We start from the raw sequence: 23,746 nt of genomic DNA, 5'->3' as shown, positions 1-23,746 counted from the left end.
ATATATTTATCCTGAGTTTTTATGATTTCCTGTTATGCAACCCTTTAGTCATTTCGATTTGATACATTTCTTGATTACTCACATTACCTCTGGTGCTGTGCTTCATCTACAATAAAAGCCATGATGATGATGTGGTGTGGTGATGATAACAGTCACCTTGTTCTAAAAAGAAAATGTGGAAGTCTCATGTTTCTTTATGAAAAACACATGCATAAACAGACAAGGTAAAGATATTTTGTAATATAGGGAAGTGATAGTGAGGACACAAAGGCTGTATTCAGAGAAGTAATGACTCATGACAAATACTATAACTGCATTAAGAGCTTTTGTGATGTTGCCTTTTTTATTATGCCTGAAGAGTAAATATGACTAATAGGTATTAGGTGTTTCACAAATGCTTTAAAAAAGAACATTTGAACATGACCTAATTAGGTATGTTACGAAAATGTTCAAAATACCTGTATATCAAAATAGGCAATATCATTGGATAGAGGAGTGATACACACGAGTCCTAGTTTGTAAGAATCAGATAGTGATCAAGGATTTTATGTCGCAAATCTGCCCAAATTTTCTTACCCATAAATCAATGTAAATCAAGAGGAAATGTGTGACTGAAACCTTGACTTTTTGGTAGAAAAATGACTGAATGTTTCCTAGTAGTTGAGACGAAAATGTGATGTTGAAACTGACCATGTTGTTTTTTTTTTTTAATGGCGGCGTCCGCTCGAGCCGTCAGAGCATCTCATTTTGATGATCAAATTAAAAGCAAACAAATCGTCAGAATTACTTCCAACTTCACACAAAACAAGATTTTCAACCACATAAAATCTCAAAAGAATTAAAATGTTCAAAAACGAGGTGGAAAAGAGATTTCCCAACAATTTAATCTGAAAATATACCTTGCTCAAAACAATTCTAAAATGTGATTTTGGTGGTCCTCCGTGAAATCAATGTGCCCAAAATCCAGCACCGAAAAATGGAAAGAAAATGGCGGCCGTTTCTCTGGATTAAGTAACATACCTATAAATGGCTGCAATAAGGCTACAGGTTGCCTATCACTAATTTATTTTAAAATAAAAACAAAAAAACTTTTCTTGGTACTGGTAAAACCTTTTTAAACAAATTCTAGTTTATAAAAATTTATTTGAACCATGACAAAAGGTGGTAGACAGTTGAAAGACCCTGGGCAAAAAGTAAGCATGCTAACGTTAGCCAGGAAGCTAGAGGTTTCTTCACTGCATGTCCTGCCTTCGCCCGAGAGGTTTCCTCGGCGTTGCTACGACTTATATAGTTTGTCGTGCAGTCGCCTTTGTGGCTTCACTGCCCGGCCGCCCGGCCAGCGTGAGAGAAAGCGGGGCAAACAATAGCGTTAAAAATAGAACTTGATTGTACACTAGCCCTTTGGTGTGTCGCCATGGGCAAGCCGGGCAAAGGGGTGGACGGGGGCGGGATCTTCTGGCCGGTAGCGATGATTGACAGCGGGGGAGGTCCAATCGGGAGGCGCGCCAGCAAAGCTTTTAATGCCCCTGTGGGGAGAGAGGCTGTGCCCGGGAGCGAGCGAGCCTCTTCCGACCGCCTGGGAGAGAAGCACCTGTAGCACGCACTCGGAGACTCCTCGAACCCGCGTAGGTACCGTTACACGCTGGCACAAGCTCGGGACCACTGGAACAATGCTGCTACACCAGCTACCTCTATGTAACGCACTCCTTGTCGCTGTCGCCGCCATGGGTGAGTAAACTTCACCCTTTTTGGGGTTCTCCTTGCTAATGACGTAAGCCACGACTTTTCATGTTGATTAAATTGTACCTTCTTTTTCTTGAAATGACAGGGATACATGTTTTCAACTGCTTTGTGTGTTTGCCTCAACTTGAGTGGATACTATTCAAACCATAAACTAATAAGTAGTTTACAGCAGCGTTTCCCAACCTTTATTGGGCCAAGACGTGTATTCAACATTTGAAAATTCTCACGGCACCGCCGAAAAAAATGTCCCAGAAGTATATATACTGAAGTAATGGTGGTCTCAATTTACTTGCAAATTAAATACAGTAGTGTGAAATCTGGGCCTGTGCAGTCGAACACAAGCTATTATACCGTTATATCTGGGGTGCCAAAAGTAGCAGGCCCACAAATATCATCTACTGTAAATGCATAATCATCTCATCAGATTTTTTCTTACACAATTACACCATACATTTTTTACGACTGGGCGACTGGTTAGAGCGTCTGCCTCACAGTTCTGAGGACCGGGGTTCAATCCCCTGTGTGGAGTTTGCATGTTCTCCCCGTGCCTGTGTGGGTTTTCTCCAGGCACTCCGATTTCCTCCCACATCCCAAAAACATGCATGGTAGGTTAATTGACAACTCTAAATTGCCCGTAGGTGTAAATGCGAGTGCGAATGGTTGTTTGTTTATATGTGCCCTGCGATTGACTGGCGACCAGCTCAGGGTGTACCCCGCCTCCTGCCCGATGGCAGCTGGGTTAGGCTCCAGCACACCCGCGATCCTAGTGAGGAGAAGCGGCTCAGAAAATGGATGGATGAATATATTTCCAAACAAATTCAATTTTAAATCACAAAGGCATGGAAATGAATGACAACCATTATTTTACTATAGTTCCACTTATGTTATGAAGGGATTTGGTGGGGAAAATATTTGTAAAATGGAAGAAAAACAGATTTTATACAAAAATGAAAAGAACAAATCCATTTAGCCAGAAATTTGAGTAGACACTATTTGCTTTAGTTTAAGTTTAAGACGTGTGTGTCTGTGTGTGTGTGTGTGTGTGTGTGTGTGTGAAGCAACAGGTGGATACGTTGTTTCATTATACCTTCTGCTATCTAGTGGAAGAGCATTTAATTGTTCTGCTTGGCACTACGTAGCAGAATAAAGACACATTTTTGGAGTAAAAAAAAATGTTTTTTTTGACCACTTAAGTAAAATTGGACAATTTCTGGCGGCATGGTGGATGACTGGTTAGCACATCTCATAGTTCTGATGTTGTTGGTGCAGACCTGGGCTTCAGCCTTCCTATGTGGAGTTTGCATACTGGTCTGTAGTCCCACTGGTTAAAATAGCTTAGTAAATATGATACATAGCTGACAACAGACCTGTCAGGTTATATAAACAGACTCTTAGTACACACGGAAGCTTTTATGTACATAAAAGTACACATGAAAAAAAATAGTATCAGTATTATATTATTATTATTAACTCATGTTTGGATCATTAATACTAATATGATGTGATAAAGGCTTTGAAACCACATTTTGAAACTAATGAAATAATGCTTTCCCATAATAAACCATAAAGTAATATCACACAGTTTAGTTTCCCAAACTTTATTTCGCCCTGGCACATATTTTACAGAATAATAATCTCACAGCACACCACCAAACAAAAATATCACCAAAAAGTATATAATGTATACTGAAATAATGATCATCTCAATCTTTCTCAAAAATTTACTTAGTGTGAAATTTTTATTTATTTATTATTTTTTGGTAGCGTTGGCTAAGGCTTTCATGCTATGAAAACCCATCGCTCTGCTAATGGAATAAAAAGTGCTAACAATTTAATAAATATATAAATAAAAGGGCTCCCGTGAATGCTTTTTTTTTTTTTTTTTTTTTTCCCCAGATTAGACAGAATATTTTAACATTTGTAGTCTTTAGGATGACATAAGACAACACATTCACATTGAATCATTCCTGGAGTCAACAAAATCAAAGAATTCTCTTAAATTAGTGTTGGAGCAGCTCAGTTATTTTGGCATACTTCCCATCGTTTTTAAAACAACATAAAACAAAGTAATTATTATTCTTAATGGCGATTGATTGGTCACCCTAATAGGATGGAGGGTCATCACATGGTGTCATGTGCCTCAGAGTGTCGTTCCCCTGACTGAGGCGTGACGGGTTGTCTGAAGTGGTGACGTCCTCTTGGTTACACATCCTGGTTGAGTAAGCAGGCCTCTGCTCGTGCACACCTTCTACATTTCCATTGTGTAGCTAGTTGATCATTTTCACTTCATGTTCCGCTATACCAGGCAATCATGATTTCAATTTCCTCCCGACAGTACACCCCCCACCCCGTCATCCTCTCGCTATTTTGTTGTTTTGTGTACATCCATTTGTGTGGACTAGATTGCAAGAGGACGCTAATTCTCATGTCGTACTTGGCCCAGTTTTAATTGGATATGATACCTGCAGAGGTCGTGCGACGCGACCATCTGTTCAGCCTCGCAGTGCGTTAGCTCACATAAGGCTTCATTTCCACAGCAGGAACTCTATCACGGATTTCGGAACTTTTGGAGGACTGCTGTGCGTTTAGTATTGATGCACCGATTACCACTTTTTTCAGACCGAGTACAGGTGCAAGTACTTCGATTTAAGTTCTCATCAATACTGAGTAGAGATACTTGATAGTCTAGCAATTTTGATGAAATTGTGTTTTATTTTAATAACAGTCTTCAAAAAGAACTCTTTTTTTTTTTTTTTACATGGCATAGGATTCCCTTAAATATAACCCTTTTATACTCACAATGAGCATTTTTGTCTTTTCTTTCATTGAACATGGATTATGTGTCACTCAAATATGAGTAATAATTTGTATTTATTATCATTATTATAGTAGTAGAACTAGTAGTAGTGGTAGTAGCATTTTATTATTCATTGTGTTTTATGTTTTAAGTGCGATCTTTGTAATGTACAGCACTTTTTAAAGTGCCCTCTAAATAAAGTTGAGTTGTGTTCTTATGCACATGGAATAGTTATTACTATTCTACTACTTGTCCATGAGGTATGTGTGTGCCTTGGCTTACCACGATTAATTGAGCCTGATAGTCGGCGATTATTTACATTTAAAATGTGGGCAACGCTGAATATGAAAAGTGCTCTATTTTCAGCTGTGCCGCAACCTAGTCAGCCAGCCACCAGGGAGTGAATGCATGGTTAAAGCTATAACCTCCAGAACTGCGCTCTGGTGCCAGCTTCAAAATAAAAGCCTAAAATTACGTTTATGTCCATTGTAGTAATATTTGAAGCTTTCATTTTGAAGTTGGGCCTTTCAGCAAGTTGGCGGAGAGGTGGCATGTCATGGTAAGACACTATTAACAATCGTTGTACTGGCTGCCTTGACTTCAACTTTTCGGCTGGCCTGACCGCAAGTAAAAAAACGGCAGGAGTAAATAGAGCGAACTAGTTTGTGACCATGCACGACTGACCAATGGTCAAGCAGCACAACCGAGACATACCATCCTTGACTATTCACTATATTGACGATGCGGATTTTCAAATGAAAAGTCGGTGCTTGCAGCCTAATGTTATTGCATTCTATGTATTAACTGTATGCGCTTCAATTAATTTGCAATTTGTGATTGCACTTTGTAATACCACCGCGCCGGCATGAGGAATAATCGTGATTACAATATTGATAAACATAATTGTGATTACTCTTGGCCACAATCGTGCAACCCTAGTAGGAAGAATATGCCTGTGAGTACTATCATCTTTTTGTATATGTTGCTGCCCCGTTTGTGTTCAAAGGCAAGGTCTATACTGCGACATCGATGCTATTAGTTATCCCGTCTCTGGTGTTTTTGCATGATGTTTTAGCAGAAAGCCAGTAGAGACGAAGTTACGTATTTGTAAGACGACCTATAGCGCTAGTTCAGTTACTGAAACTTTGCGGTTATACTGACTGATTTAGTTCCAAAGTAATTTATCATGTTGAGCCATAGAAATCTTTGTTCCAGGAATGTCATGTACGTCAAGCCCATTCAGTTGAGGTGGCTAGGCAGCTATTTCTTATGCAAAGATTCATGAACCTCTTGAAAGTGCAATTTAGCTCCAGCGTAATTTATCATGTGACATTATATGAAGGAACTGCAAGCACCTGGAACACCAAGTGGAACTTTATGTAGGCCAACTAAAAAGGTTCCTGGACTCCAAAACCAAATGTTTGTTCCAGTTAGGTTCTCCAAAATGTCCTGTCCATGCGATCGGCTAATGAGAGGCGACATGTCCCCCATCCCTCTGCTTTTAGCCCCCCGCTGCTCTTTAAAAGTGTACACATGGCGTCAAGCAACAACATCAAAGTCTCCTGATGCTATTTTATTGAGAGAGAGTCACGTGACAACATGTTGAAAATGCACATGCTACGGGTAGCGTCAAAATATTCAAGCGTGACCACAAGAAAGGTTGATCTCCCACACTGAGATTCACGTCTGATTTTCCAATGATTTAAAAAAAAAAACCTTTTTAAACGTTCATGTAATTTCAATGCAAATGCATATGCATACTGCCTCACTAACAATCCACTCTATGAGCACATTCTGACGACGTAAACTTCACTCCGGTACGTTGTAATAAGCACGGCTGCATTTCCACCTCAAGATGCAGGAACTGAACTTGTTCTTGGCTGTTCCTGGATGTCACAGAATATCACACAATAAATTACCCTAGAACTATAGTGTACTTTCAAAAGTACACTATAGTTGAACCTTTGTAGTCTATAGCCGCATTCCTAGCGATCGTTGAACTGTGGGCACTGCAATTTATTGGAGCCAACAAAAAAGACGGAGCTACAGGGCTAGTAATTATGGCGGAGTCCATTGTTCTTCAGCATTTTATCTAGCCATCTTTTATCATTGAAAACAAGTAAGGTTCTTGCTCAGAAATAGGGCCATAATAGCCCCTTCTACACTGCCTGTCAAGGCTGACTTTTTCCCAGGTTGCTGTCCTGTGTGAAGGGGCGAGGTACTAGAGATCAGGAATGGGAGTGGTTTAAAGTCATAACCTGCCAATTTCCCAGCTTCTGAGGCAGTATCACAGATGAAATTGTGCTGTGTGAATGGAAGTAAGAAAAAGATGGAACGTGGGTGGGAAGGGTATCACCCAACCCTCACTTCTCCAACCATTTAGCGCAAAAGCCGTTTTCTAATTCCTTGACTGCTGTGTGAAAGTGCACATAGTCAAAGTCGTATTTCCCCTTCACTGGGGTTTGTATAAAAGGCACAGGCGGATAGATGCTGGGTATTGTGTTACAGCTCTGTTTTGCTGGATATCTGCCCGAAAGCGGCTTGTGACATGGGTCCAGTCATGACAGGAAGTGAAAGGGACAGTGCCTCCAGGAGGAGGAACACACGACAGTAGCATCATTGTGTGTGAGAAATGTGCCTTTTACGTTTAAGCAGCCTCGGCGTGGCTACGATGTATTTCGGGTACAAGCTGGACCTTTCCGATCCGTGTCCTCCAGAGTGTGTGTTTGCAGACCACCTTTGACCCAGTCATCCTTTTTGTGTCTGCAGGGATAATCTGCAGCAGGATAAACCCACACAGACAACACACTCTTAATTACTCCCACTGCCTGCCTTCTACTCTGTGTTATTCTATTTAGTTTATCTTTAACATTACACAACACCTACAAACTATAGTATATACCTCACAGCAACCACTGTTCAATTATTTGTATTCATTAATTTGTGCATTAAATGAAAATGTAAGTGTTATATATATATAATTAATAGTAATAAATAAATATGCAGGATAGTAATATGGGCTGCTTGCTTCACAAGCACTACCACTGTTAGTAATACTACTGGATCATAATAAGGATAAATATAAAAGCATATCTAATAAATGAATCTATAAACCATAAGAATAAAATTATGTATGTGGTAATAATTTAACATCTACATTGTATAACCCTATAAATAATTGTGAAAATAAACCCATTGTGTAGATAATGTTTTTTCCTGAAAAGTAGGTGTAAAGTATTTATTATTCATATTAATTTCTGCATGACAATGTAGGAGTAGTTATTAGAATTTTAAAAATAATAGAAACTTACATTTAATACATAGATCTATGAATAATTTTAACAATAGTTAAGAAGATTCTGTATAATAATTATATACGTATGAACGATATGTAAATCTACAAATGTAAGAATATTAAATTCCATAGTCTCCTCAAAAGTAGGTATATAATAAGGTATTTATTATTCACATTAATTTATAAATTAGATGAAAATTTAAGGCATTTAATTAATAGTAATAATTGTAACCCCAAAGGTTGAATGATTATATAAAAATCTGCAATAATAAAGAAGTTAAATATTAAAGTATAGCTAACCATTGATATATTGGCTCAGTGAGGGTGAAGTTAATTTATGACAGCATAGGCATGACGTTATTGAGGGCTCAAAGTTAAACATTGTCATATTTTGGACAGAGAACTTATGTTTATACTGTAAAATAACTTTTTTAAAAGCAAGTGACTATGATTTTCCCCCCCACATTTAACAAGGACCGGCGGATGACTGGTTAGTACGTCTGCCTCACAGTTCTGACGACCCGAGTTCAAATCCGGCCTCGCGTGTGTAGAGTTTGCATGTTCTCCTGCATGGATTTTCTCCGGGTACTCTGGTTTCTTCCCACATTCCAAAAACATGCACAGTAGGTTAATTGAAAACTAAATTTCCCATACGTGTGAATGTGAATCCGAATGGTTGTTTGTTTATATGTGCCCTGCGATTGGTTGGCGACCAGTTCAGGGTGTATCCCGCCTCTCGCCCGGAGTCAGCTGGGACAGGCTCCAGTGAGGCTAAGTGGTACGGAAAATGGATGGATGGATGAACGAACAAGGACCCGCTTCTTCCTCCTGCTGTGCTGCCTTTTTGTTGGAGCCAACACACACTCAATGTTCCATGACCATTATATGGAAATGAAAGGTGCTGATAACGCACCAACACACACACACCTATGTACACACACAAATGTTGACGAATGTCATATTTCCACGAGACCTGCTGTTACCTTAGCGACAACACTAACTACTTGACAAGTCAAACAATGACAAATGATAGGGCTATGTGGGTAAATAAAAGATAAAATGTGTCCTTTTATGTTTGAAACAAAGTCCTTGAATGGAAAGAATGTACAACCTCAATTCCAATGAAGTTGGGACGTTGTGTTAAACAAATAAAAACAGAACTGATAAACTTGATTGTTTTTAGCAAATAATCATTAACTTACAATTTTATAGCTGCAACACGTTCCAAAAAAGATGGGACAGGGGGCAAAAAAGACTGAGAAAGTTGAGGAAAGCTCATCTAACACCATGTTTGGAACATGCCACAGGTGAACAGTCTAATTGGGAACAGGTGGGTGCCATGATTGGGTATAAAAGGAGCTTCTCTGAATTGCTGAGTCATTCACAAGCAAAGATGGGGCAAGGTTCACCTCTTTGTGAATAAGTGCGTGAGAAAATAGTCGAACAGTTTAAGGACAATGTTCCTCAACGTACAATTGCAAAGGATTTAGGGATTTCATCATCTACAGTCCATAATATCATCAAAAGGTTCAGAGAATCTGGAGAAATCACTGCATGTCAGCGGCAAGGCCGAAAACCAACATTGAATGCCTGTGACCTTCGATCCCACTGCATCAAAAACCAACATCAATGTGTAAAGGATATCACCACATGGGCTCAGGAACACTCCAGAAAACCAATGTCAGTAAATATAGTTCAGCGCTACATCCGTAAGTGCAACTTGAAACTCTACTATTCAAAGCAAAAGCCATTTATCAACACCCAGTAACTCCGCTGGCTTCTCTCGCCCCGAGCTCATCTAAGACGGACTGATGCAAAGTAGAAAAGTGTTCTGTGGTCCGAGGAGTCCACATTTCAAATTGTTTTTGGAAATTGTGGGCCAAAGAGAAAAAGAATCATCCGGACTGTTATGGACGCAAAGTTCAAAAGCCAGCATCTGTGATGGTATGGGGCTGTGTTAGTGCCAATGGCATGGGTAACTTACACATCTGTGAAGGCCCCATTAATGCTGAAAGGTACATACAGGTTTTGGAGAAACATATGCTGCCATCCAAGCAACGTCTTTTTCATGGACGCCCCTGCTTATTTCAGCAAGACAATGCCAAATCACATTCTGCGTGTGTTACAACAGCGTGGCTTCGTTGTAAAAGAGTGCAGGTACAAGACTGGACTGGCCTGCCTGCAATCCAGACCTGTCTCCCACTGAAAATGTATGGCGCATTATCCAACCATCCATTTTCTGAGCCGCTTCTCCTCACTAGGGTCGCGGGCGTGCTAGAGCCTATCCCACCTGTCATCGGGCAGGAGGCGGGGTCCACCCTGAACTGGTTGCCAGCCAATCGCAGGGCACATAGAAACAAACAACCATTCGCATTCACAGTCATGCCTATGGGCAATTTAGAATCTCCAATTAATGCATGTTTTTGGGATGTGGGAGGAAACCAGAGTGCCCGGAGAAAACACACGCAGGCACGGGGAGAACATGCAAACTCCACACAGGCGGGGCCGGGGATTGAACCTGGGTCCTCAGAACTGTGAGGCTGACGCTCTAACCAGTCGGCCACCGTGCCGCCTATGGCGCATTATGAAGCGTAAAATACGACAACGGAGACCCCGGACTGTTGAACAGCTGAAGCTGTACATCAAGCAAGAATGGGAAAGAATTCCACCTACAAAGCTTCAACAATTAGTGTCCTCAGTTCCCAAACATTTATTGAATGTTGTTAAAAGAAAAGGTGATGTAACACAGTGGTAAACATGACCCTGGCCCAGCTTTTTGGGAACGTGTTGCAGCCATAAAATTCTAAGTTAATGATTATTTGCTAAAAAACAAAGTTTATCACTTTGACCATTAAAAATAGCTTGTCTTTGTCGTGTATTCAATAAAATATAGGTTGAACATGATTTGCAAATCATTGTTTTTCTGTTTTTATTAATGTTTAACACAACGTCCCAACTTCATTGGAATTGGGGTTGTAGAAAGGAGTCTTTGCGTGAAATTTAATAACCTTCAACACCCCACGGCCCCTTTCACGTGTGCTGAGACAACATAGCACGCCGAGAGCGCGACCAGGCTAATGTGAAATAACGCAAGCACGGCTGGATGAGGTTTTGCCTTAATCTCAGTCACTGTTCATCCAACCCCAGATTAGCGCGCCACCTTTAAATCGTAACCTAGACAAAGTGTATTCATGCAACACGGCGACCATGTTGCCATGCTACTCACAGGCAGGCGCTACTTTTTGGTACTTTGACTCAAGAGCTTGTTACTCAATTTAGTATTATTTCAAATTGTGAGACATTGGGATGCTGGGCAGATGGTGTGCCATTTGCAGCTGCCATCTAATTGTTGCGCATCTGAAGCTCACTTGTACCTCAAATTTTGTTTTGTAACTCAAAGCAAAAAAAATGATTTAGGACTGGCCAGTTTGCATTTTGGTTGCCTGGCTTAGTGAGAAGTGAATTATGGTACGTCACATACACATATGATACTTCGCTAACAGAAAATAATCAACCAGAAAGGTCCGGCAACAGCTGATAACACTCGGCTTTGCTCGGTATCTGTGCAAGGGTTCTGCCCATCTGGATGTCGCACATTCCCAATGGCTAGTGGCAACTCGGAATGCTGAATGATCGCATGTGGCTGACAAATGGCGGTAAACAGGCTCAAAGACCTCCTGCCTCTTAGAGTGCTCATCAGGCTGCTCGGCGACGTCCGCCCGTTTCTCCCATAAAAGAAACATAAATGGGAACAGACGGCAGCTAACAAGCAGCACTACTCTCTAGGAGAGCGTGACACTCGTTTTCATCAACTGATTTGCACCCTTCCCCACCATCTTCCGCACTTTAAAATGTCAACCTGGATGCCGATGATTCCATAAAAGTTGTTTCCGCCTTTAATGTCTCCTGAATAGAGTAGAGATCAAATGGACTACAGTGTTTGGAGTGTCATAATTTATCTAGTTCACCGCATTCATGAAGAGATGAGTTTCAACTGTGGAGAAAAGAATGTTACAAAAATCTGCCAAAAGCACATTCAGACAAAACCTAAGTAAGCTTGGGATAAAATATTAATACAGCAGTAAGTAGTTTTGTTTTCAATTATGATGCAGTATCAATACACACGATTACATAAAATCGTGTGTATTGACTCGGTTCTCAGAACTGTGAGGCAGATGCTCTAACCAGTCGCCTACTGTTCCACCATGTGGATAATTGTTTAAATGTCTTATTTAGATGAAACACAAAGATAATCAATTCATTATTATAATAAATATATTCATTAATATTTACTATTGGGAGGCTTAGTATTTGCACAATTTTAAGTTAAACGAGGTCCCTAAATGAGTAATCGATTAGAAAAAAACATCGATGAATTTTATAATCAATTGGTTGTAGATTAATTCATTAATCCTTGCACCTCTAGTATCGATGCACATGCATTAACCAATGATATTAAAGCAGTCTGAGAAAAAAGATACTGCTACAAAATATCGAATAACTTATTTGTGTTGTCACCTAGCTAAAAACTACTCGATCTTTATAACGAATACTTTTTTTATGCTTCATGCGCAAGATGACAGTTAAATATATATTGTAATGTCTCTTAGACAAATTTCTTCCAATATGTATCCTGGTACTACTTGTATCTGAAAAATATTACGTTACCGTATTGTAAGTTCCCGTCTACTTGGTAGTTCTTCTGTCAGTTGTCTTAAAAAATGCTCCAGATGTATATTCCACGAGAGAAAAGGTTATCACAGTTTGCTGATTTTGTTCATCTTTTTTATTTGACTGTAGTGGCGGCAATAGACCCCAACAGCGTTACCGCCACAGCAGAGGGAATGTCTGGAGATGGAGAGTACACGACAAGAACAGGAATGCTGGGTCCAATTAGCAGCCACACAACTTCTATGCAAACCACAGTCACTCCATTTACGACAACTGTGAGAGAGGAGACATCTGTCAAAAACACCTACACCACCATCACCAGCTCACTTATGACAAGTAGCATCCTGACATCGACAAGTCAACCCGGTAACACTGTGACAAAACATCCGCCAGACCCGACAGATCACAATCCCACCACAGATGACACAACTTCGATGACAACAGTTGATCCAACAAGAAATGACATGACGTATATGACAACAACCGGTCAGACCAATAACTACTTAACATCAATGACTACAACTAGTCAGACCAACAACAACGCATTGATGACAACAGGTCCGAACAACAATGACAGAACCTCAATGACAACAATGGGCACATTAAGGCCTACAACTGGTATGAACAACAAGACAACCATGATAATAACAACTGGTCTGACCAATAGTGACACAACCTCGATGGCAACAACCAGTTTGATCAAAAATGACACAACTTCCATAACAACAATCCACCTGACCAACAACAACACGTTTACAACCGTAGCTGGTCCAACCGTCGGCGACAGAACCTCAATGACAACAACTGCTCCAACCAACAACAAGACCACTTTGGTGACACCAACCGGTCCGACAAACAGCAACACAGCAGTAACAGCAATAATTGGAATAACCACCAACTCGACAACCATGACGACATCTATGACAACAACTGGTTCAACTAACACTGATACACCGTTATTGACAACAAGTAGTCCAATCAACAATGACACGTCAGTGACAACTGCTCCAACCAACGACACAAACTCAATGACAACAACTAGCCTGACCAACAACGACACGACCTCCATGACAACAAACCACCTGACTAACGATGACACATTACTGACAACAACCAACAACAACACGTTTACAACAACAGCTGGTCCAACCGTCGGCGACGCAACCTCAATGACAACAACTACTCCAACCAACAACAAGACCACCTTGATGACACCGACCGGTCCGACAAACAACAACACAGCAGTAACGACAACAATTGGAATAACCACCAACTCGACAACCATCAGCCCAACACCGACTCTGACCATCAATGGCACAACCTCTTTGGCAACTCCTGCATGGACAGACAACACCAACACCACCAAAGATACAACGACTTGGACGACAACTTCCCCTCATTCCAACAATGACACAATTACAGTATTCGCTACCAGCCCTGGAGAGACTTCCGCCGGTATCACCACGACTAGTCCCACACCCTCAACGGCAAAATCAGGAGGTACGACAATGACATTTGTGTGTATTGTCATTGGATTGATTGTTGCACGTTTTTTAACATTACACTGTAGCAACCACCCCTGGACCAACAAGCAGCATCACCCAAACCACAACCAACAACGCCACGCAAACCTCACCCCACCCCACCATGGGTCCAATTATAGGTTTGGACCATTTACATTTTGGATTGTCAGATGACAGGCTCCTAAATTAATCATCTTTCCTCTGTCCCAGTTTGTCCCGCGGAACAGTGTCCCCTTGAAAGCGTCTGCCTGAACGGAACCTGCCAGTGTCTCTCTGGAAGCTTCTTGGTGGGCAACCGTTGCACCCGCGGTAAGGAAGACTTAAAATTATGGTAAAAAGTCGATGGTGGTGTCTTATTTTGTCGTCTTCTTCAGCTCAAATGTTTCCTGGGCAACTCCACCTCACCTCCTTGACGTTTAACAAAGAAATGTTGAACAGGTCCTCCAAAGCATTCCAGGACACAGCAGCAGACATCTCGGCGGTGGTCAGCTAGCATGTCACATAAATTGGGGACCATTTGGCGTTTTTCTTTGTGTAGTAAACAGATATTTGCATTCTGTTTTGTAGCTCGCTGGTGCCTTTGCTGGTCAGCCGGGATACCTCCGCTGTGACGTGGTGAAGCTAGCGTGAGTTGCTTTCTCAAAAAGAGGTCCCACCTGGTGTCAGTAAACGTTTTCACCATTCCATTTGTATTTCCTGCAGCCCGGGAAGCGTCATCGCCACCGTCAACAGCGTCTTTGACAACACGGCGGCCTCTCAAGAGGCAATCGACCAGGTCATCAAGGATGCCATCGGGAACAGCTCCCAAGGCTTGCTGGTCAACGCTACATTTAGCGGTGAGATAACACCATCTAGCAGCAACCGGCGTGTCTGACGACCCCATTTTCTCACACTTTATTTTTCTCATAGGCACGAAATTGTGCGATCAAGTGCCACTTCCTTGCGACGCCGCCTCCACGGTGTGCACCAGTGCCAATGGCCACGTGGGTTGCTCCTGCAAAGGCGGCTACGTTTCCACTGTGTACTCCAACATCAGCTGCAAGGGTAAAGACATCTATTATGACAACAACGACACGTTAATGACAACAACAAAGTTGTTGACAACAACCAGTTAGACCAACAATGATACACTCTAGAAAACCAATCTGCTCAACTACAATACGTTAATGACAACAACTGGTCTAAACGAAAGCGACATAACCTCAATGGGTTAGGGTTAAATTAGAGTGGTGTTTCCTCACCTGGATGCTCTGTACTCAGCCTCATGTTATTAGGTCATTACGGTATTACGACGACTGGACTCACCGACACAATGTTAAAAACAACAACTGGACTTTCCCCCAATGACACAACCTCAAACCAATCAAACCGACGACACAGCCTCAAAGACAGCCTTGCATGTGTAATGTGTTTTTTTCTTTTAATGTTTGCGTGTGTGTCTGCAGCTTGTCCAAGCGGGCAGGAAGTGGTGGGCAACATCTGCCAGAAGTGAGTACACACGCACACTTAAAGTTGTGTTTTCAAGTTAGTGCATGGTGATTGTGATCGATTTTATCGATTAAAATAGATTTTGCAGGGTCATTATTTATTAATTTTTTCATTGTTGCATCCTCTATGGTTCAAAGTGCATCTAGTCTTTGCTGATATGCACTGCTTACACTAACAACATGGCTGTGAAAAAGAGACAAGCTAGTTTACAAAAGCACAGTCAGGTTTGCTAACTTAGCGATTTGGTTGCTATAATTTTAACCTTGGCGAGCATTCCAGCAATTACCTCATGCAAAAGCAAGTAGCAAATTTGAATCCTGCTACGAAATAGAAAACAATTAGCGAGTCATTTTACGGTACATTGTTGTTCGTATTCCAAGAAAGGAGCCCGATGGAAGGCTATCAGTCAATTGCGCTGAACATTGGTGCTGTGCCAGTTGTACGTTACAAAATCTTAATATTTTGGTTGTCACTTTGCCTTACCTGTAAGTCTACATGAGAAAAGACTGTGAGAGAGCTGCAGGGTGCGGCGTTCCTCTTGGACAACACACATTAGACCAGCCTAGCCATGCAATTGGACCCCTCATTTTACGACATTAAATTGTTGATTTATTATGAATTAATTAATGTTTAATAAAAAGGGATTTTTTTTCGCCCCAGAGAGAAAGCACTTATTTTCACTTATTTGAAAAGAAAAAAAGCATCTGTTATTTCTGTGGAAGTTGATGCAAGTTAATGTTGGAGGAAAAATTGCTGGTTTGGTATCCAAGAGAGTTAAAGCAAATTCCACAAGGGGGGGAAAAACTAATAACAAAAGTTGTTTTGAGTAGTGTCATTGTCATTTACTTTTTCCATAAATGAAAAATAGATTAACATCGGAAATGGAATTTTCTTTGAAATAATCAGTGATTTTAAGGGTATATTGCCCAGACCAATTTCAGATACTGGCACATTCCTGTGGACTTTTCAAGAAATGCAATTTTCCATCTCTATTCCAGATGTGCTTTCGGATACGCAGGCTTCAACTGCACTGACTGTGAGTGACTAGATTATTTGTTATCTTGTTGTGAGCACAGAGCAGAGAGTGACAACAAATGTGTGTGTTGGCAGCCTCTCTGCTGGCGGTGGTCGTTGTCTCCTGCGTTTTAGGCGGAGTTCTACTCATCTTGATTTTGGCTTTGCTCTCTTTCTGCTGCTGGTGAGTTCATTGAAACGTAATTCAGTGTATTGGCACACTGTTAAAAATCTAGTGCAATTACACACAACTAGGGGGCACTCTAGTCCACTACAAAGGAAGTGAATAGAGAATAGAAAGATTTACCATATTACTAGATATGGTTTATGCACTTTAAATATGTATAAATATTTTGTCCATCATGTTAGGACTCATTTTTCGTTCAGTTTGACTTTGATGTGAGTTGAATAATAAATGCAAATAGATAAAAATAAAATGCAATGCTAATTTATGTTTTTTTTTTTTTTTAATTCAAAAATCATTTTTTAATTAAAAAAACAAAACAAAAATAAGCCAAATATTTTTGGGGCCTAATGAGTGACTGTGAGAATTTTTCTTAATTAAATTGTGTGAACTATATTGAGGTAATAATAATACATTTTATTTTGCACATTTCCCCTTTTTTGGGTCCTTAGCCAACAATGCTAAAAAATAGATATAATAATCAGTAAAATATAAATATTATATAAATGTAATCATTTTTAAATTAGAAATAAATTACATTAAATTCATCATAATATTTTAAAGAATACTAACAAAATATATTTGTAAAAATGTGTTTCTTCCAGTCAAGCTTTGTTAATAGACAAAATTAAAAATTTAAACTGAGGAAAAAGTAATTATTCATACAAAAATTACAGTATAAAAAAATGTGAGCAAAAGCACACATACACATATATTCATATTAAATAAACAATCACACTTTTGATATGTGAGGAGAGTTTTAGTCATTGTTAAAGTACTTTAAAAATCATTAAAGAAATAAAAAAAAAAAAATACTAACTCCTACTACTAATAATAAATGATCCAGGTGCATACAGTATAACCTTCTGCGCCCGTACCAGGCGGAGATGCTCTGGCGGCCAGGCAGAGCACAGCGACGCCAGCCCGTACCCAGCGGGCGAGCTGACCAAACCTTGGCCGGTCGGCATAACGCCCATTCCACGTGCTAACACTGCAGGCACCTGGGACGCAGCATCCGCCATGGAGATGATGGACAAACGGCATCACGGCAACGGCATGGTGAGCAGCACACTTTTCACTCAGACGTCCTCCGAAAAAAACAGCCATTACGTCCACAGAGCCTTATCTTCACGTCATTATAATAATTTATTTTTCAATAACTGAGAGTGACTAAATATTTTAATTTGTTATCATAAGTATCGTGATGTAGCATCGATACTGCTTGGAAAAGTATCACAATGATATCTTAACGATCACTCAGAATTGGAGGGACTTATCACTTATGTTAATGAGGTTGTATTTTGCTATGTCTTTAGGCACAGGATACTGTTGGTGCCACTGGCAAAACGTATCATAGCAATCGTATTGTGATACCATCAGTATCGTTGGCATCGTACAGCCATTGCATTTATATCGTTGACAATGTATTGTGGTACTATCATTATTGTTGCGATATCATATGGTGATATTGTTGGTATGTTTGGCTTAGTATAATGACTTGCAGTTATGACCAGTATCATTAGCAAAGTATTGGGATATTGTATCGCCATACTATCGGTATCGTTAACAAAGTGTTGTAATACTACTTTTGTTAGTTGACAAAGAATTGTACTGTATTGTGATATTGTATTCTGAGACTCAGTTATCTTGGCAAAGTATTGTGATATGGTATCGCCCCACCATCAGTATGGTCCACAAGGTGTGGTATTGCGATACTATGGATGTTGTATATAGTATACAACACTTTATTGCGGTACTCTCGTATCATGATACTATATCAAGCTATTATTCATTATTTTTGCATATCCATACATTATTGATATTCTTGACAAAAGAATTGCAATAATATTGAATCATGATACGATCAGCAACTTTGGAAAAGTACAACTCCAATTCCAATGAAGTTGGGAAGTTGTGTTAAACATGAATCAAAACAGCATACAATGATTTGCAAATCATGTTCAACCTATATTTAATTGAATACACTACAAAGACAACATAATTAATGTTCAAACTGATCAACTTTATTGTTTTTTGCAAATAATCATTAACTGAGAATTTTATGGCTGCAACATGTTGCAAAAAAGCTGGGACAGAGAAAGTTGAGGAATGCTCATCAAACACCTGTTTGAAACGTCCCACAGGTGAACAGTCTAATTGGGAACAGGTGGGTGCCATGATTGGGTATAAAAGGAGCTTCCCTGAATCGCTCAGTCATTCACAAGCAAAGATGGGGCGAGGTTCGCCTCTTTGTGAATAAGTGCGTGAGAAAATAGTCGAACAGTTTAAGGACAATGTTCCTCGACTTACTATTGCAAGGAATTTAGGGACTTCATCATCGACGGTCCATATCATCAAAAGGTTCAGAGAATCTGGAGAAATCACTGCATGTAAGCGGCAAGGCCGAAAACCAACATTGAATGCCCGTGACCTTCGATCCCACTGCATCAAAAACTGACATCAATGTGTAAAGGATATCACCACATGGGCTCAGGAACACTTCAGAAAACCAATGTCAGTAAATACAGTTCGGCGCTACATCCGTAAGTGCAACTTGAAACTGTACTATACAAAGCAAGAGCCATTTATCAACAACACCCAGTAACGCCGCCGGCTTCTCTGGGTCCGAGCTCATCTAAGATGGACTGATGCAAAGTGGAAAAGTGTTCTGTGGTCCAACGAGTCCACATTTCAAATTGTTTTGGGAAATTGAGGATGTTGTGTCCTCCGGGCCAAAGAGGAAAAGAACCATCCGGACTGTTATTGAAGCAAAGTTCAAAAGCCAGCATCTGTGATGGTATAGGGCTGTGTTAGTGCCAATGGCATGGGTAACTTACACATCAGTGAAGGCACCATGAATGCTGAAAGGTACATACAGGTTTTGGACAAACATATGCTGCCATCCAAGCAACGTCTTTTTCACGTACGCCCCTGCTTATTTCAGCAAGACAATGCCAAACCACATTCTGCACGTGTTACAACAGCGTGGCTTCGTAGTAAAATAGTGCAGGTACTAGACTGGCCTGCCTACAGTCCAGGCCTATCTCCCATTGAAAATGTATGGCGCATTACGAAGCATAAAATACGACAACGGAGGACCCGGACTGTTGAACAGCTGAAGCTGTACATCAAGGAACAATGGGAAAGAATTCCACCTACAAAGCTTCAACAATTAGTGTCCTCAGATCCCAAACGTTTATTGAATGTTGTTCAAAGAAAAGGTGATATAACAGAGTGGTACACATGACCCTATCCCAGCTTTTTTTTCCTTTGTCGTGTATTCAAGTAAATATAGGTCGAACATGATTTGCAAATCATTGTATTCTGTTTTTATTTATGTTTACCACAACGTCCCAACTTCATTGGAATTGGGGCTGTATGATAATATTGCATTGTGATACACTGTAACTTTGGCCAAGTATCTTGATTATAGTGTATATTATAATAATTTTGGCATTGTTGGCAAAGTATCACGATATATCATGATACATTCATGTAACTTAAAAGTATCGTCTACTATCAGTATGACTAGCAAAATAATTTGTATCATAATACTCAGACATTTAGCTCAGCCTCAGAATCTGCTGCCGTTCTTTGCTGCAGTTAATGTTTAAATGTACCCTCATGACAAATTTTATTTGGTAGAACTAGTAGTAGCTAGTACTACTAGGAGCTAGTAGTTAGTTTCCCGCTCATGCTCCCTTGCTTTGCCTGACTCCCGATGTGTCGCTTTAGGGCTTTCATCCGAAGGTGAGAGGATGGAAAAAGGTAAGGTTTCATTCCCTCTTGGTGGTCTTCGTGTGGAGTACAGATATGGTGACGGGATCTCAAGGGATGGTGGTGGTGGCTCGTGAGCTTGCTTAGTCGCGTACCGTTGTTCTGCTGTGTGTGTGACACTAACACGTCGACTGCTCTCGCTGCCGTTTCAGTCGGGTTCGTACGATCTCAACCCGGACGGCATGAAGACCTTCAAAAGTAAAAACCCATCGGGCTACTCGTACCTGGTGCAAGGCCATGAAAATCCATACTTCCTGCCTGGTGACGACAAGAAAAACTGACACAGCTTCCCCCAACCCTCCCTGATGAACGTTTAAAACATTTTTATTTTTTAAATCAAATAGGACAACAACGAAGAGTTGCGCGAAGTTGACCATTGTGATTTTTTTTCTTCTCCTCGTCGCCTTGAAAATGTTGGAATTGTGCGACATTTCATGTCCAATGAATGGTTGATTACTTGTGGCTTACTATTATAACGATGATGATGATTATTAAGAATTATAATGACAAAATAAGGGCTGGCCCCTCATTCTAAATGCCGGTGAAGGGATTGATTTTTTTTTTTTTTTTTTTAAATTTAGCACTCTAAAACTTGTAAAACGATGTATAATAGGAACTGTGTTAGTTCTTGCGGTGCATGTGCCAACTATCACTATTGTCATCATACTGCTCGTCTTTGCTTGTGTTTTACAAGTGTGTACAGTTTTCTTTTTTGTAAATAATTGCACATCAACAAAAATAATAAATTAATTTAAACAAATAGAAGTCCTCCTTGTTTATTCCTGTTGATTTATTTTAATTTATCCTTCATAAAACAAATTTGGGTGTGCAAAAATAATTATGCCATGACACAATGTGTCTTCAGTGTCCACCAATCTACATACAAGTACTGCACTGAGTCTACCTTTGCCCTTTTTAAGGCAACGTCCGAACACGCTAGGTCCCCAAAACAAGGGTACACTGCAATTCTTTAGCTTCAGCTATTTAAGGTATTATGCCACCATACTTGATGCCCAAAACAATATGAGTATGAAACAACTACTTGGGTGCCCGTCACACTTTACTGTGCTGGCCCATAACGTGTCTTCAGCGTCCCCCAATCAACATACTGCACTGGGTCTGCCTTCGCCCCTTATCAGCAGCAGAGTCCTACCCAAGTCGGTGCCCGGGGTGAGATTCTATTCGGCGCCTCCTCCATTGCTGATTTACGTTTATAAAAGAAATCCCATAGCATTTTTGTTACAATTTTTCTTTAATGTATAACATGTCACCCAATTAAAAATAGAAAATAAAATGTAAAATAATGTAATTATAATTTAAATTCTAAAAAAAACCTGATACATACATTATGTTGTTATTATTATTACACATGCACACGCACAGAGAGAGCGAGAGAGAGAGAGAGACGTACAGTGATACAAGGTTGGCATCTGCTGTTGCATGTACTTAAACATGGAGCAAACTCCAAAAGCTGCATGTTGTCTATGATAAATCAGACTTAATCTCAGCCACCAGGTCACAGCAACATAGTGGCTGACATCCATAAATAATGAATATGACATGCATGTACTGTATGTGCCATGTACTGTAATTAAATATGTGGACCAGCTCCCAATCCTCAGATTTATTATGCAAACCCCAACCCTCAGATTTAGTATGCAAAACCCAATTACAATGAAGTTGGTACATTGTGTAAAATGTAAATAAAAACAGAAAACAGTAAGTCATTTTCAAGCCATTCTTACTTGATGTACAAATTGAGTTGCTCAACAGTCCAGCGTCTCCATTGTCGTATTTTGTACTAAAAAATATGCAACCAATTTTCAATGGGAGACAGGTCAGGACTCCTGGCAGGCCACTACAGTACTGGTACTCTTTTACTACAAAGCCATGCTATTGTAACACGTGCAGAATGTGGCTTGGCATTGTCTTGCTGAAATAAACAGGGACATCCCTGAAAAAGATGTTGCTTGGATGGCAGCATATGTTGCCCCAAAACCTCTATGTAACAAAACATGTAACACATTGTATACCTGTGTGTACCTGCAGAGAACACATTTTGTGTACATGCATGCATGTTCATGACAATAAAAGGTGATTCTTCTTCATTCTTCTTCTTCCTCTATTAATTGTACCTTTACAGATGTGCAAGTTACCCATGCCATGTGCAATTAACCCCCCAACTCCCAAGTTGCTGGCTTTTGAACTTTGCGGTGATAACAATCTGGATGGTCTTTTTCCTCTTTGGCCCGGAGGACACGACATCCATTAGTTCCCCCAAAAAATAGCTTGAAATGCAGACTTTTACACTTTGCGTCGGTCCATCTCAGATGAGCTCAGGCCCAGAGAAGCCAGTGCCATTTTGGGGTGTTGTTGATATATGGCTCTTCGCTCTGCATGGTAGAGTTTTAACTTGCATCGTAGATTAACTGTGTTAATTTACAATAGTTTTCTGAAGTGTTCCTGTGGCCTTGACACAATGATGCTGGTTTTCAATGCAGTGCCGCCTGATGGATTGAAGCTCATGGGCAGTCAATGCTGGTTTTCGGCCTTACCACTTAAGTACGGAGATTTCTCCAGATTCTCAGAATCTTTTGACAATATTATGGACCGTAAATGATTAAATGCTTAAATTCCTTGCAATTGTACATTAAGAAACATGGTTCTTAAACTGTTGGACTATTTGCTCACACAGTTGTTCACAAGTGGTGACGTGAACTTCACCCCATCCTTGATGGAAACAACTGAGCCTTTCAGGGATGCTCCTTTCCGACCCAATCACGACACTCACCTGTTTCCAGTTAACCTGTTCATCTGTGGAATGTTCCAAACAGGTGTTTTTTAGCATTACTGAACTTTCCCAGTCTTTTTTGGAACGTGTTGAAGGCATCAAATTAAAAAATGGACAATATTTGCAAATACATAAAACAACAACAACTATTCATCAGTTTGAACACTAAATAGCTTGTATTTGTTGTGTGTTCAACTGAATATAGGTTGAAAACGATTTTCAGATCATTGGATTCTTTTTTATTTGTGTTTTACACAACATCCCAACTACTACACAACCCATGTGATTGGGGTTTGTCAATGAGGCTGGATTAAATTACATCACTTGAAAGGGTAAGTACTTATTCTTTATTTTTTTTGTGACAGTTAATAATGTCAGCGGTCTGCGTATGCGGCCAAGAATATTGCCTGTACAGTTATTTCTACTTCCACTGCTTTCTGTGGCAACAAATGTGCATTGTATC

At 40.2% G+C, this 23,746-nt stretch overlaps 1 protein-coding gene across 1 annotated transcript; it reads left to right on the top strand.

Moving 5' to 3' along the window:
- Nucleotides 1–1,537: 1,537 nt before the first annotated feature.
- On the top strand, nt 1,538–22,605 carry si:ch211-198m17.1 (mucin-2). The gene is made up of 14 exons (XM_061701248.1): nt 1,538–1,728; nt 12,636–14,006; nt 14,077–14,169; nt 14,240–14,338; nt 14,404–14,513; nt 14,597–14,655; nt 14,732–14,865; nt 14,939–15,073; nt 15,475–15,517; nt 16,516–16,553; nt 16,628–16,715; nt 17,597–17,774; nt 20,451–20,483; nt 20,645–22,605. Exons 1-14 carry the CDS (start codon nt 1,671–1,673, stop codon nt 20,771–20,773), a joined length of 2,568 nt encoding a protein of 855 aa, XP_061557232.1. The 5' UTR covers nt 1,538–1,670; the 3' UTR covers nt 20,774–22,605.
- Nucleotides 22,606–23,746: the final 1,141 nt, after the last annotated feature.

Source organism: Phycodurus eques, chromosome 16 (genome assembly GCF_024500275.1).
Source record: "Phycodurus eques isolate BA_2022a chromosome 16, UOR_Pequ_1.1, whole genome shotgun sequence".
NCBI classification, from domain to species: domain Eukaryota; kingdom Metazoa; phylum Chordata; class Actinopteri; order Syngnathiformes; family Syngnathidae; genus Phycodurus; species Phycodurus eques.
This window is presented reverse-complemented; position numbering and strand designations above follow the sequence as displayed.